This window comes from Falco naumanni, chromosome 6 (assembly GCF_017639655.2).
Source record: "Falco naumanni isolate bFalNau1 chromosome 6, bFalNau1.pat, whole genome shotgun sequence".
Classification (NCBI taxonomy): domain Eukaryota; kingdom Metazoa; phylum Chordata; class Aves; order Falconiformes; family Falconidae; genus Falco; species Falco naumanni.
Genome location: NC_054059.1, coordinates 36,659,523 through 36,676,441, shown reverse-complemented (window position 1 = coordinate 36,676,441; position 16,919 = coordinate 36,659,523). Strand labels below are relative to the sequence as shown.

At 40.4% G+C, this 16,919-nt stretch overlaps 1 protein-coding gene across 2 annotated transcripts in view; it reads right to left on the bottom strand.

Annotated features, from left to right (window-relative positions):
* The window catches only part of KLHL29 (kelch like family member 29), a 406,353-nt gene that overhangs the window by 133,162 nt on the left and 256,272 nt on the right, over positions 1 to 16,919 (bottom strand). For both annotated transcript variants that reach the window (XM_040598977.1, XM_040598978.1), the window contains exons 4-5: positions 11,280 to 11,421; positions 9,977 to 10,519 (exon numbers count right to left, since the gene is read on the bottom strand). In XM_040598977.1, the coding sequence (XP_040454911.1) occupies positions 9,977 to 10,519; positions 11,280 to 11,421 (685 nt within the window). The remainder of the gene's footprint in view (positions 1 to 9,976; positions 10,520 to 11,279; positions 11,422 to 16,919) is intronic.

Sequence of the window (16,919 nt, the reverse complement as noted above, 5' to 3'; positions counted from 1 at the left end):
TAGCTGATCCTTGGACAGGATGCCAAGTTTGCTTTTACCATTCTTGCAAGTAAAATACATGAAGAAACATGTTATTCTGGAGCTACAGGAAGATGAGCCCCTATTCTTGCTACATTTTTACAAATGAAAGGGAGAATCCTGTATTTCTTCAGAGTGCAAGGATTCCATACATACTGACAGTTAAATATCTGCATCCGTCTAAACCTGAAATCACTTCACTGATTCCTGCTGGAGGTACCTGCTATACATCTAGTGAAAGTTCTTCTGAAATGCTCCTGAAAAGTGTTTTTCTATTTGGATGCTCAATATGGCTTCCAAATCAGAGCTCTAACCATCCTACAGAAGTATAAAAAAAAGCCTCAAAGAAATGCACTATTCATAAAACAGCACAGTTTGGCCATGATAGGAGTGTATCTAGCAGAGAAACACCTGAACCCCAGCAAATTCAGCCATCTAGAAAATTCACATCTGTAAAAAAGTCTGCACAGCATGCAGGAAAAGGCAAAGAGCATAATCTCCTATTTCCTAGGTTACAGGTAGTAGCAATCTACTAGCACTGCTCCTCCATCTGTTTTCCACAGGATGGTAGTGCTTTGTGCAAAACGATCCTTGACTTAAAGAACATCCACAGCTTGGGGATGCAAGGAACACTTCCCTCTTCATTCACAAGGAAAAGGTCACACAGAGGAGCTGGGCTTGATATTGGCTTTGGATCCTGTATAAATCAGTCAGACTGAGCAGGAGTGTCAGCCCCTATTTCTCTTAAGAACTCTTCCATTTTAGCCAGTTTTGTCTTTGAGGATCTTCCTCATCCTCATCCAAATACTTCAGTGTGCACATTGAGGGACAAAACACATTTTTACTTCCTCTGAAACATGTTCTCTTGAACCCTACATTCTTGGGGTTTTTTGATGTTGCAATGCCAATGAGCACTGAGCAACATATAATGTATAAAGTCTTTAGATGAACCCTCCAATCTGTTTTAACTCCTTGGAAAGTATCACACAGTCATACTGTGCAAACCTGACTAAGTATCTTAGCACCTTGTCTAGTCAAATGCTTCTGACTTAATTGTTGGTACACATAGGTGTATGTATATATTACTGTTTATACTCCTGGTCAAATACTTATATTAAACCCCCTGATTTTTCAGCAGCTCAAGGATTTTTTTGATACACTAATAACCACGTACAACACTATATGCTGTGATTTTCTGAATTTAATATGACTAAAGTTCATGCCATTTTTACTTGCACATCTAGATGAAGCAAGTTTTGTCTATGAGTGATTATTCCTGCAAGTTTATGTACCTCCTTACTAGTAATGATTTCATTACCTTATGATACTTTCCAGAATATCTAGGCTGGGAATCTAATGTAATGATTTGTACATATTAAGATGGATCTATATAAAAATATCTTCTTATCCTCACTTGGTACAACCAGAATCCTGAATATATGCATAACACAAAACAGACTGAATGCAAGAACCTTAACCAACGTACTGTGTGGAAAGAACTTAGCAGCATATCTTTGTGACAATGTACAGGAACACAACATACAGAAACAAGTATGGCCATTGCTGGGAAGAATTTTCTTGCATCGCATCATTCAAACTGCTGCCCAAATTATATCCTACTTAATGAAAGAAAAACTAAAGAAAAGAATGCATTACTGCCAATGCTTGTGAACGTACAAAATGCAAATAATTCCTGTCCTCATTGTATGTAACCTGTGAACACAGAAGACATCTGAAACAAGCAGATTTGTGGGATGTTACACCCAAACTAGTTTACCGACAGTTATTCTTGCTTTTGCTTCAGCCAAAGTCCTTGCACGCACATCAGCTATTTAAAGACAAACAGTTAATTTTTTAAAAAACATATTATGTCCACAAAATCCCTCTGAAGATTCAAGGTGTTATGTAATCCCATGTTATTATTATTGATTGCAGCTCAAAGCCTAGCCTCACCATGGGACAGCAGAGCTTATCATCAGCAATCTTAAGGCACAGCAGGGTAAGAGAAGTTGTTATTTGCAAATGTTTGTTTCACAAATCTGTTTAGATTTTTTTAGTCTAACATGGGACACAATCGTTCTTGTTCTGAATGCAACAAGACAGAAATCATTCTTCATTCAGAGTTCAGGCACTGCTCCATGGAGGACTGCTGATTACAAAACCAAAGCATTTCCACTTTCTTGTAGGGAAACCAAAAAACATCTGCAATTTAATAAATTCACTTGTCTGGAGATGTCCAGAGATCATAGAATAGACCATTTCGAGAACATTTACGTGCATACAGAAATGCACGGTCTAGTTCCTGATGGACCCAGCTTGTTCAGTTTGGACTTAGCATGGAGTCCTCATTCTCTGCTGACTCTCTGTAGTAGCTATAACTTGACTGTCCATTTTTTAATTCGTAACTGCTAAAGAAGTGGAATTATCCTGCTGTGAAGAGGAAGAAATCTTAGTAGGAAATTCAAGGAAAGGCCAAACTTGTGAAGAGAACTGAACATTCAGAAAAGGTAGCTCTAAGGTGGCTCCAGGCACATGAGGACAGCATGAAAGGGACCAGGTATGTTTCCCATTGCATCCAAACGTTTGGGTGCAGACAAGGTTTGCATCCAAATATGTGTCAGAAGTTGAACAAGACATGAAGACCAAGGGAAGATAAGGTCAGAGAAATCAGAAATGAAACATAAGGAGTTCTGAAAGGAGATCAGAGACTCTGTGAGTGCTCTGGACAATTAATAACTTTCAGAACATCCAAATGCTCTGTTCCAGCTCTGTGCAAAGGATTTTTGGAACAGCATCTGGATGGATGGATAGGTGGCCTGCCTGGAAATTTGGGCTGTATTTACAAAGAGTTGCCACTTATGTATTCTGTGCCAAAATGGAGCCTAGATTTTGGTTATCATCCAGCCCCTGAGAAATTTTGCATTTTGTGAGTATAGTGTTGTGTGGATGGGAGAGAAAACAGTTATGCAACAGAACTCTGCTGCCTCTCAGACTTATTTTTAATGCATTTAGTGGCCACTGTCATGGACAAAACCATATTTGTAAAGAAACCACATTCTAAGGAAACCATGTCTTAAACTTCAGCATGGGATGAAACTCAAGATGTCTTCAAATGTAACAGTGTGTAATTACCTAGGTGGATCTGTGAGTGACGACATAATATCACAGAGAAAAATCAAAGTTCTTCAGCTCTGTACTTTCAAGAACAGATGAACTACAGTTGCAAATCTGGTGCTTATTTAAAACAACAGGTATAAAAAAACCCAGCATGGAACAGATGTTTTTTAAGAGCAGTTTCAGGGTGTTAACACATTTTGGCAACCTCACATTTATTTTATTTTTTTACAAAAATCCTCATAAAATATTGGTAGTGGTGGGAGGCTCCTGCTCCAGTTGAAACGTGGAAATCTCTAGTCACTGACGTACTGAGAGCTGTCAGTCAAAATAGAATTCGATGACCTTCTTTACGCTGTACATTTAGCAAGCCATGTTCTAGGACTACTACAAGTCCTCTTCTACTCTTCAGTGCACTAAGTCACTGTCTGTCATGACCTGACTGATACTGGCATTAAAAGACAGGTCAGGAATTACTGAAAATATTCCATCTGGAACACAAAAAGGTGAAATGTATTTCAGTCTCACTCAAGTGATGCCTTAGATATCCTCATCAACTTCACAATTCCATTAAGATTATTCTTATGACAGAAGACTATAATTAATCTTGAATAAGATTTGATTTTAGAGGACCTGTTCAAGCAGTTTGCTGTGAGTTCATTACTGTGTATGAACATGCTAAAACATGAGTCGGCAGTGTGTCCTTGCGGGAAAGAAGGCTAATGATATCCTGGGCTGCATTAGGCAGAGTACTGCCAGCAGGTCAAGGGAGGTGATCCTTCCCCTCTACTCAGCACTGGTGAGGCCATATTTAGAGTGCTGTGTCCAGTTCTGGGCTCCCAGTACAAGAGAGACATGGACATACTGGAGTGTCCAGCAAAGGGCCACAAAGATGATAAAGGGACTGGAGCACGCCTCCTATAAGGAAAGGCTGATACAGATGGAACTGTTCAGCTTGGAGAAGCGAAACCTCAGAGGGATCTCATCAATGTGTATAAATATTTGAAGGGACAGTGCAAAGTGGAAGGAGTCAGGCTCTTTTTGGTGGTGACCAGTGACAGGACCAGAGGCAACAGGCTCAAAGTGAAACACAGGAGGTTTCCTCTGAACATCAGGAAACAGGTTTTTACTGTGAGGGTGACCGAGCACTTGCCCAGAGAGGCTATGGAGTCTCCATCATTGGAGATACTCAGAAGTCATCTGGACGCGGTCCTGGGCGAACAGTTCTAGGTGGCCCTGCTTCAGCAGGGGGGCTGGACCAGAGAAACTCCAAAGAAACTTCCAACCTCAACCAATATGTGATTCTGTGAACTCCTATGTGTCATTACCAAGCTGAGCTTACAAATGATCACTAGTCATCTGTACCTTGGTACCATTTAGGCTGCCCCAGAAAATCAAGACTATCTTAAGGAAAACACAGTAAGAAGCTTGTACAACGCTAACAGACTTCCATGCTAACCTAACCCTCCTACAAGAAACAGGAGATAGAATGAAGTGTTATTTATATTGTAGACTTCTTTTCCCACAACTATATGCATACATATTCATATGTATCATAGAATCACAGAAACACAGAATGGTTTGGGTTCAAGGAACCTTAAGATCATCTAGTTAAAACCCCCCTGATATGGGCAGGGACACCTTCCACTGGATCAGGTTGCCCAAAGCCCCGTCCAACCTGGCCTTCAGCATTTCTAGGCATCCACAACTTCTCTGGGCATGTATATACATGTACACAAACATATTAATTTTTTTGTATAATTTTTAATCTGTAATTTTTATAAACTATCTGTTTATCAATCTACTCATCAATATCTATTGATACAAAAATCAGGGAGATTTTCCTAAGGTTACACAGGCCATATATTCTGGTGCAAGACAGAGAACTGAAAACTGGCTTTCTAGAGCCTGCATCCCACAATATCCTTTAATTAACGTTATTAGAATTCCAAACGCTAGGTTGCACTTCGAATTTAAACACTCCCCCACCACTCCCAGCATTCAGGTCTAGAACTAAGTACACTCACAGAATTGCAGGTCAAGCTGAAACCCCTTTGAAAATTCAGCCTTTTGTGAAGAAAAAGTTGATGGTTATTGACAAAATGTTGTAGTCTGCCTTGTTACTATTCATGATTAAGGAAAGTAAATATTGTCTGAGGTCTAATGAGAATTCCAATGCAATAAAGTCAAGTGTGAAAGGTGCAATCGATAAGTGATGATGCAACAGTATTCGTTTGTAGTTTTGTTATTGTTTAGTTCATGGTATTTGGTGATGCTTGAAAATGAAGTGTTAAGAAATTAGTGCTACAAGGATTAACATTCAGATTTTATTTCTGATATTGTTATGTTTCCACAGTCATTACATTCTGAACACTAATTAGCATCTGATTTCTTTTCCCACTAGTTAAGGACTGCAAACCAAAGAATTATAGAACAAAAATACTATGGAAACAAACATCAATATTATCCATGAACATCCACAAATTAAAACCCATGATGTCCATGGCTAATTTTACACTGCAGGAGAAAGTGCTGCAATGAAGAACTGTATTTTCCTCATTTTAAGTGCTAGCAACTACACTTCAAAGTTTATCAAATTCATGAAGAAAGTGCCTTTTCAAATGTATAACAGATCCCAGGATCCAAACTGGAATGTTTATGTCCTACATATCGCAGGGCTATCCACCAAGGGCTCAGTTTTGGATTTACTACAAGTCTTGGATATAAAGAAGCATATTGCCCTACGAAAAAGTCAAGGACTATATCTCAATTACTCAGTTATTTCTGCGAAGAAACCAATCTCTTCCAGTCCTTCATCAGACTGATTAATTTCTCTCCATTTGGGCTCACCAGGACTGGCAGGCACACAGACATCGATCTCTGTCAGTGTGCCATGGCACGGGGTACCAGTACCTTGTGTCAAAAACCGAAGGGACGACTGCTGTCCCTCTGTCTTCTCTGCAGGCATGTTGTGCAGACGACAACTTGTGCTGGCACACCGCGCAGCCTGAAGATACTGAAATCATGCCTGAATATTATTCGCAACTCTGTATTTTCTGAAGCCACTTAAAAAACTGGCTATGCAAACTTCAGTGGATCTTCACTGAATATGTTCACAATGAACACCTTCATGGTTCTGAATATTCCGCTTTATTAATTCCCCTGGTATTTAATCTTTAGATTACAGAGCAAGACTTAGGACACGGAAAGAAAACAAGGGCTGATTCTGTTCTAAAATATCAGGTTACATATCTGTGTTAAGGTGACATGGCTTTTGAAGTCAGCTAGGAGTATTTGGCATAAATCCTATCCAAAGGGCAATCACAAGCCAAACCAGACAACTCTTGACACTGCTGTTGATCGTGTGTGGTGAAGGATCCCATGCATTTCATAAGGCAGCTCTACTTTCTTCACACATTGCTAAGAGCAATAATTACATTGAAACATTATTTATGTCTCTCATAATGTGACTGCTTTATAAATTCACTAAGTAAATGGATCATGTAGCTAAACTTAACATTCATATTTAACATATTACAGAAGCAATAAAAAATCCCTTCACAAAATATAACCCATCCAGACTAATCCATGCAAAAAAGTATTTTCTTACAAGTAGTTTCAATGGAATTACTTAGGAATTAGCTGTGACACTGTAAAGAGAATGACGTATCTGTTTTATATGAGTCTTGTTATCAAAATGTATTTTTTGCAGAGCCATGGAAATGACTCAGTCAAGTAAATGAGATCTCTTGACCTATTGCAAATGAGATTGCGTACTAGCAGTGCCTTTAACTTTTGTTAACATATTTGTTTATTTTTGCTTAGAAACAGCCAAGTAAGAAACCTAGTTCCGCATGAAGACAGTATAATATGGCCCAAACAAGTACACAGCCCTGAAATGACATACATTTTGGAAATAAAACATGACATTTCAAATCAGCTCCCTAATAAAGTCTAAAAATATAAGAAAGTCTATCATGCTAGCCAGCAAGAACTGCTCTTTCACTTAAGGGATAGTTGGGTAATTATTCAAACCTGCACAAGACTGGATTGTCAAGTGAAATAATAATACAGAGGATCTCAGGATAATGAGATAGATCTTAAGGCCATTAGCAGTGGCTCTTATTATAATACTGGCCAAGGTTCCCCAAGAAAGAGAGAGAATATTTAAATGAAACTTTTAGAGAACTAGTTTGAACTTGTGTATTTGAACAGCTTAGTACTGTCTCACAGTTTCCATTATTTCCTGAAGAAAAAGGTGCCTATCATGTAAGACTGTGAAATCAGTCAGGCTTTAGAGACTGAAATCCCTGAGGGCAGAAATTAAAACAAAAAATAATTTGAAAATCGAGACAAATTGGAATCCATACAGTTTATACTAAGAATCTTATCCTAGCAAAGTTTAAAGGTCTGGTTAGACGCCCAGTTGTCTTCATTTCCTGATTCTTTCTCTCTCATTCAAAACAACCAAACCCAACATGTATCTTCTTTAACTTTAGATTTGACAAGAAGAACTATAGCTTTAGACACAAGGACTTTTGAGTTTGGAAGTGGAGGAAGAGATTACTTTTTCTCTACAAAATAGGTCCTGCTTATGGGACATTTGTATATGCATGCTTTGTGATCTTGCATTTGTTTGTTTTTAACCACTACAGCAACAGGAATAACTCAATAGCTGATGGTCATAGACAAGCTAGCTAATCCCTGGGAAAACAGTTGTCTGGCTTGCAGTTTATAAGGGACAGTATGGCCAGTGTGTCAGCAGTTGTCACAGATTAGAAATACTGCTTGTTTTAATATTCTCCTTATGAGCTTCTCCTAGGTACAAAGGTTTCCAAATACCAGACCAGAGCTAGGTCTGACGTGCCTGGCATACTCTAGCGAGGAACCCTCCTCCTCACCTTAATGAACACCTCCTCGGCTGACTGCACTCAGTGGCACTTGGACAATTAAGACAGACTAGGGTTTAGAGCAGTTTAAGCAAGAATGCTGACTAAGACTTTGCAAATCAAACATTAAAAGACTTATTAAATATTTTATGATCTTTTTACTTAGGTTCTGATCTGAAGTTTACTTCATCTGCTAGCCACAGATATGCTGAAGGTTAATTGATGGAAGAAGAGTAAATAACAGCTGATGCTGCTGGCCCTAAGTATGCAAGGCATTTAAGAGTATTCCTAACCTCAAGTGTGCAGTCACTGACGTGCTCATTTGTCTCACTAGGTTAGTGTCACTAGGGCTCAGATATGTGATCAAATTACCGCAGCGAAAGTGGTTTAAGCTTATGTGTTTTCCCTTGTATTGTGTATTTGCACGTCTCCAATGACACCAAGTAATCCTTTAAATTGTGTTAATTTGATCATGTATCCAAGTATCCAGTGCAGTAAATTGGGATAGGTGGCTATGAAAAGTGGAGATGACGCCTTTTAGAAGACAAATAGCTTCCATGGAGGAGAGAGACATTCAACAGAAGTACTACAGCTCAGTCTACCAGTATTAGAATATAAATCTCTCCCCTTTCTCCTTCTGTAACTTATAAACCTGACCTGACAAATGGCTTTTGTGGATTTTGATTTTTCTTAAAAGGGAAAGAATTAACAAAACTCTTACAAACCAATTGTTAGTCTATTTTTGGCTACCTGACTTGGCTGATATCAGTTAAAGCCCATCTAGATCTTGAAGAAAAATTCAGAAGCTCACCATCCAGCAAGCATTCTCATCATATTTGGGGCTTGGAGTTGAAAATTTTAACGTGGTCCAAATATCTAGCTTTAGAAAAGTACTGTTGAGCTTGCGCCTGAACTCCTTTTTGAGAGATGTTTGGTAAGGGTTTGCACATACCAAAGTACAATTTATGTAATGAGCGGGAAGAGTTATTGGACTAACCATTTTTAATAGAGATTCCTTGTCTTTAATACAGAGCTACACAATAGAACTTAATAGCTTGTGGCAAGTAAATAATTTACACATGGATTGTGCCTGAATACAAATGTATACATAAAATATCACAGACTTAATGAAGGTGCTGTTTTTTTAAAAATCAATGGAATTGATTTTGCTGATAGGTCTGCATTTATATTTCTGTAAGCTGCATTTCGCTTTACCTGCACATGTGGCACAGTCGTGATTTTTAAGGGAGGCAGGAAAAGTCTGCAAATGAAATTAGAAACTAAATACACAGAGCGTAGGTATTTTTGAAGTGTCTAGGGTAAGGCACTCGGAAATAACACTCCAGTGTGACCCAATGGTGTGGCTCATTTACAAACTACTTATCAGAAAAGGTCAACCTCTCAGGAACACTCATGACTACTCAGGGTGTTTTGCAGCATTTGAGCCCAATGAAGCTGGTAATGAAGACTTTTCCCCTCAACAGTGAACATTTTGGGTTGTTCAGCTTCAGTCAGCAGAGTGATTTGCATTTGGCTTGGGCTCCTACCAGAGGGGGAAGAAGACAGCGGCTGAAGGGGAGGTTAGTGTTGTGACTACCGCACAACTGAAGCCAAAAGGAACGTGGTCGGATGGGAGCAGAGGTGTTTGTTTCAAAGAGGGAGGGCATGGGATGACGGCCTCGTTACCATTGGGAGCACCAGCTTGTCTGCCAGGCCCAAAAGCTGTTTTACACTACAAAATACGTCCACAGCTCACCCCTCCTCTTTCTAATGCACTGCTTTTATCACTGCTAATTCATAAAAGCCACACATTAAAGAAAAGCGTGGAGACAGACGCCGGAGCTGGGCCAGCAGGCCCGAAGACAGCGGTGGGGGGCAGGGGGCCCACCGCTGTCCTCGGCCCCACCACCTGCCCCTGCCTGTACGCCCCGCGGGGCTGAGCCAGCCCGCCTTACCTTTGGGGTGCCAGGGGTCCGTGAACTCGTACTTCCCCACGCCGATAGTCCGCAGCATCTGCACCCCGTTGTTGTTGTCGGGGCCCCCCGTGGCACTGGGGGGCAGCGGGGCGGCCGCCTGCCCATTGGTGGCAGGCGCGCTGCTGGGCAGGGCCGCCGAGGGCAGGGCCGGTGGCGGCGGTGGCAGCATGGGGCAGGCCAGGTGGCCGTTGCCCACTGCCCCAGGGCCCGGGTGGGCCACCGGGCCCACGCCGCTCATGGAGGACATGCTGAGGGGCTGGCTGTTGGTGTACAAGGGCTGGCTCTGGAGGTTGACCACCATGTTGCTGAGGGGCTGGGAGGGCTGCGGCTGGAGCTGGTAGTGGGCCGGCATCAGCGGGAGCTGGGGGGTGACGTGAGGAGGGAGGGAGGGTGTGACGCCGATGATGGGGGCCTGGACGTTGGCGGCTGGGCTGAAGGTGGGCGGCTGCGTCATGCCATAGGAGTGCGTGATCAGGGCGGGCTGGCTGCCGGCCGCCACTGTGGTGACCCAGGGCGCAGCACCTGCGGCATGAAGGAAGGCAATCAGTGGTGGTGGGGTTCAACACGGGGGAGACCAGAAAAAAAAAACCACCCCCAGCCTTCCCTGCCTGCACACCCGCCTCCATTACCGAATTGTGCTGACGAGCCCTTCTCCTCCGTGATATCTACAGCGGTTCAGGGACTGGAACCATCCTCAGCCAGTAAGTGCATAAAACCGCTATGGTGATGCGAGTGCAATTGTTAAAAATACTCATCAGGTGACATGCGGCATGTTTGCGGTTTTATGTATTTTGCGCTTTATGCGGCTTAAGCACACGCTTCCAAGAAAATTAACCTCTTTCCCTGCCGTGCTTTCATGGCTCCCTGACAAACACTCTGTGTGTATAATAACGGTGCTCCAGCCACTACAAAGAGATTGTAATTAGGCGTCTGGCATAGTAGCACAATGTATGATATGTGTCTGGAAGCTGGAAATCATTTCAGGTAGTTCTGGACATAAAAGAGGTCTTAAAGTATTACAGAGTGCCTTTTCCTCTAGTGAAGGCAGGGAAGGAGAATAAAAACACCACTCTAATGAACTTGCAGGCATCTTAATACATTTATATTAGCCCCAGCACAGAAGAAACTTGAGGGGTCTTTACAATGAGAGAAAAAAACCTGCTAAAGAATAAAGACAGGGCTCACAATGAAGTCTAATTTACGGAGGTAAATGGAGATAGTGCATTGAATTTGCTTTGAATGATTTTCCCTTGTAGAATTACAAATAAGATTAGAAACATACCTGGGTTTTCATTCTCCCTCATCTGTTTAGATGGAGGCTCATCAGTGTCCCAGGGTGTGGACTGATTGATGGGTGTCTGTCCCCACCTGACGCTTGTTGCAAGTCCTTGAGGCTGATTTTCAGTCTTGGAAATGCAAGGCGTCTGCCAAAGAGAGAGAAAAAAACAGAATAAAAATGTTTAGACTATTGGGAACAATTAAAGTTTCTTGCAGCTAATAGCTTACTTGTTTGTTTGTTTGTTACAGGCCAAGAGGATATCCTAAGATCTTTAAATATCGTTCTCCTCCAGGCTTGCATGGCATGTCCATATAGAAAATACAATATATTTGAAAAAAATACTTCTGGAAATTTAATAGATCAAGCTTAAAAAAAAAAAAATCCCCAACAAACTAGCATTTTCAGAAATAAGTTGCTTCTTTTACCTTGAAAATTAACACACACACACACACACACCCCCTGATATGGTAATATCCATTCAGTCACAGCTCACATAAAATGGGACAATCTTCTGTTTGCTCAGTCTGTTCCAAAAATAGTGAGTTTTGTTTAGCAGAAGACAGAACAAGAGAGACTTATTTACAACCACAGGACAAATTACTGTAGAACAGTAAAGAGAAGGCTTAGTATTTACTGTCTGTCAACCCTTAAAATTGAATGCCAATAAAAAAAAAAAAAAAAAAAGAGCATAACAGTCATTGGCCACTAAAGTGAGTATGTTGGCAGTTCTTCAGAGATGTTAAAATAACTGTAAAGCAGGGGAAGGACTGGGGCTGAATAATCATCAAAGGGGATATGATCTGAAAGAGATTTCTTGATAAAGAAACTATCACATGTATTTAAATGCTAAGCCAGTCCCCCCCTGCGGTTTTAAGAGATCTTCCCAAACAACCATGCCTTTGCTGAGAAAAGGCCTGCAGAAAACAAGGGTGCTCCGACAGGTCTTGTTTATTTAACTCTGCAGTATATTTCATTGCTGGAAGATTAAGAGTTTTTTTGTTTTGTTTTTACTGATGTCAGAACCTCTAAACCAAGAAAACGGAACCAGCTGCTTATTGCTGAATGCGTATTGAGGGCTGAAGTCATAAAGAACAGGAGACCAGTCTGAGCGATCGCTTGTTTGCCTTACATCTGGGAAGTAATTTAGCTCTAAGATGGAAGTAAGGCAGCTCCATAAATGCCCTGGGTCACATAGTACCAATGAAATCTCTGTCAACACCAGCAGCATTTTTCCCCTATCACCAGTACCTCAATCACCCTATGAAAAGAAGTCATTAGCAGACCCATTTATGACCTCTGCAAATACATGCACACCTTCCCCAAGCCCAACACTCATTTCTCCTGTCTTTACATCCATTGGAGGTGCCTGCTTCCTCCTGACCCTCCCTTCTCCTCCAGCAATACCCTAGTTAGCTCTTCTGCCCTGCTCCAATGCTCCCATCTTCATCCAAGCGCCTCTGACATCTCCTGTCACCCACTCCCTTTTCCACCCGAGCTTTATCCTCCTTGGGCTCTGGGAGTCAGGAATTCTGGGTGCAGACCTTGGTGGAAGATAGGGTTTTTGCTGTGCTGCTCTCTTTGCTTCCATAAGCCACATTGGGAATATTTTCCTTGCTAGAAATGCTATACTTCATTAAATGCAATGTTCAGAGGGAAATGTGATTCTTAGTGTCTTTTTCTATGGAATCTTTAAGTTAGAATTTTCAGCTTGTGTCCAAATTATTACTGTTTTTTTTTTTAATGCATCAATTTATTTTTTTCCATGGTTTTGGGGGTCTTTTTGTTATTTGAGGTGGCTTTTTTGGTTGTTGATTTTTAAATTATTTATTTTTAATTTTTTTTTTTTATTTGTCATTTAACTTCTCCAGATCTTTTTCTATTCTACTGGCACCAAGCACAATGATATCCAGATTTTAGATTCACATTTCCTTCTGCCCCCACCATTTCGATGACATCTACAACTTTTGCAGCAGAAAAGTCACGAAGGCAAAAAGAGAGGACATGCAGACAAGCAAGAGCTTTAAGATTTGTTCTGTTGTATTCATGGCAAAGAAAGGGCAGCAGGAGAAGAAATAAATCTTAGTTTTGAAATGCTTTCTATTTATAAATTGTTCTGAGAAAAGGCTTAATCTGAATACCTTTAGCTTTTACATTGTACAAGGTCTTTGACAGGGGAGGATATAACGCTGTTGGTGGTTTACCAGTTCACATTAGCAGTATCCCTTTGGATCTAGCTAAACTGTTTAACAGTGGCCAAAGCACTCTGCAGTAGAAAAAGAAAGAAAAAAAACCCAAAAAGCACCACCAGCATTCTCTGCCTATATATCAGCTAAGATACTTCCCCCAGAAACACTACTATTTATCCTGAAGAAAAGCTTTAAAAAACAGTAAATGCAATATAGAGAACTGGGCATTTTTATGAATCATCAAAGACAGACAGGAGGATTCAGAACTCAAATCATGCCCTGTACATTCCACATGTGGCACCTGTGTGCTGCATTTCTTTGTTGTATGAACTGGGTCTTATAAGTGGGTTTGAAATACATACTTCTCATTATTGTGTGCATTGTCAGGATGTACAGCATCTTGTGTAACTTTGTTACATCCCCAAGCTGCTTTAAAACAGTGTCGATCTAAAATAAGGGAAAAATATTCTTGTACCTTAAATAATACAGAACCACACACATGCTATAATTTTAAAGGAACCCATATGTTCTGTACAGAATGGGTAAGAAAGGGAGTATGTGACAGAATTCTCCTAAATCCTACAAAAACCAGTTGCCTGTTTTGCAACTGAAAGCTTGCTTTCCAAAAAACTAGAGCACCAGATCAGACACATTTAAAACTGGTGGAGTTAGCACCCATATCTAGATCTAAATTCCATATTCTGAACATTTAAAAAGAGGAAGGAGGTTTGGATGTTTGCTGTGAATAAATACTTCTGCTCTGATTCCACAAAATGCTAGTTTTTAAATTTTTTTTTCCCCACTAAATATGCTCACAAACCCTGCTTCTTAGAGGCTCAGTGGACTTAAATGCACAAGTCCAGCACATGGCTTTCAAACTGTACTCCTGAGCTTGTATTTATTTAATCAGAAAGAGCTAGAGATTAGTTGGTATGAAATCACAGCACGCATTCCTGAAACATAGATTAGACAATAACGGTGGTGAAAAACACCTTACTGAACTTCTTTTTAAAAAATATATATATACTTCTGGTCTCTGATCTAATTTCTACATTATTTTTCTTAATACATGAAGGGTTACATTACAAGTGTTACATGTCTGATCCAATTGCAGCAATTATTGATTTGCGTATCTGGAAAGCAAAATTATTTCCAGCATTATCAAACAAAGGAACTTTCTGTCCATGCGCTCAGGCACATGACAGCACTCTATTTGATGCCTTTAATGTACAACACAAATGACCAAAAAATGGCCTGTATTATGCTAGTTGTGCAGGGGGAAGAGATGTGTTCCATTAGTGATCTGCAGACTTCACAGAAACTAATTGTACAATGTTACACTTTTATCTTTAGCTTTCATGTCAGATACTTGTTTGAATTAAACACAAGACTCATGAAAAAAGGAAATGCATTACAAAATCTACTGGGTACACATTTAAAAGTACTGCCAAATGTCTATTTACATGAAAAGACAAGAAGGTTTCTGAAAGGTCTGTTGAAGCCTGGCTAGTCAACAGCAGCACTGGCTATTTAATTGCTTGAAATTGATGGCAGCCTACAAAGATTACTAACATAATTATGTGCATCTTTGTAGCACCCCAAAAATCCTCAATCTGTGCTCTTTGTCATGGATAGAGTACTCCAAATCCAAATCTGAGGAATTTTTTCCTCTTTTGTTTGAAATAACTCTTAAGAACCAATAAAAATTTTCTGCTGAAGCTTGCACTTCACCTCATGCCTGGCACTTCGAACTCCAGCAATGAGCAATCTCCCAGTTTTAAGGAAATTAACTGGTATACAGATGTACAGGCAGAATGGAGCAAGATGGAACAATTTCAGAATTACATGAGACTAACACAGACAAGTTGCCAGGTTGTCGATATTTTTGTAGCTCTAACAGTCATAAACCATGGCCCATAGGCAACAGTAATTGGTGTACAGCTGGTCCACTGAACCTTATTAAATTAAAACATTAAAAACCTTCAGACTCATGGGGCTTTTCAGAATATCCACAAGAAAGTTCGTGGGTTCACAGCAATCAGCTTGTGCTAAAGACTGAGAATCAGTGATTCAGTCTATGCTGCATCAGTTTACATGGTTACTATTAGGTGTTCAGGAGGCATAGCTAAAGCTAAGTCTGACTTCACATCCAATGTTTTACAAATCTTTGATGAAATAAGATAAACTTTTAGTAAGACCTTGTTTACATCAATGGAAACATAAAACCTCCTGTACTACTACCAGTATTACAGAGTATGTTAGTGGAATTTAAAAAAACCCAACCCAACAATGACAAAAATCCAACAACAAAAATGCCACTACAATCTTCCCCAGGCTCAACATCACCAAACACATCTTGGAAGGTCCTTACAAACACATTTGAGGAATTTCCCCAAAGGCTTGCAAAACTGCTGACATACTTCCTGCTATGGCTTAGAGTGCTAAGACCTATTCAAACAGTTGCATGAGCAAAAAAGAACTAATCTGGATAGAGGGAACCTATTTGTGGTTCCTAGCGACCAAAATTATTTTACTAAGGCCTTCATTTAAAGTGATGGATGAGAAGTAGCGATTCTCTGTTCCAATTATCCAAAAGAGATTGGGAATGGCAGCTTAATACTAAGATAATGTATCCAATATGCAACCCACTCTATTTTCTCTCCCCATTGAAAATAAAAAGGCTAAGACACACGCGTGCATAGAGGAAAACATTCCCTCCCACAGATTCAGGTTTTATGGCCTGTCATGGTTAAAAGCAACTTGAATTTAATGAGGGAATTCCTTTTAAAGCCGTTAGCTATGCCTCGCTCTAACAAGTAATGACTGGTTGGGTTTTAAGCCTGAACATGTCTGGTGTTCTAAAAAGCTTAGTGGCCTCTGCACCAAAGAGTTTATGGTCTAATTTGTAGTTCACGCTGCTGAATACTGCATGAAACAGGTATTGTGTGCATGAGGCATGCATGTAAAATCTGAACCACATCAAGATAGATCTTCATCTGGGGTAAATTCCTATACCGTGTTGGACAGGATCCCTAGCACATTTCTAAGTCTAGTCAGAGGTCAAAAAAGCCCTTAAGGATGGATGCAGTGCTTTTAAAGATGCAGTGACGACAGCAATATCTCCCTAGCAGTGGCTGTTGGGCTCGGCTATGGAAATGAAACCGTTGTTTTAAGAGATGGATGTACTGTAATGTATTAAACGCCTAAGAGATATGGACAGGCCAGCATGCAAGAGGAACAGAAAGAGCTGTTCTGTAGTAAAACCTCATTCAAGAACTTGCTCATGGGTGGAGAGAAGAACTTATCTACCTTATAGTTCCCATCACCAGGCAATTCTGCGATGACACAGTGTTGTTTTTCTCTTTCCAAAGCTAATGTGGGAGCAGCAAGAAAGAGAATAATACAGTTAACTCATAGGAAAAATGTTGCTACCCTGCATAAAAGACAAAAAAAGCCT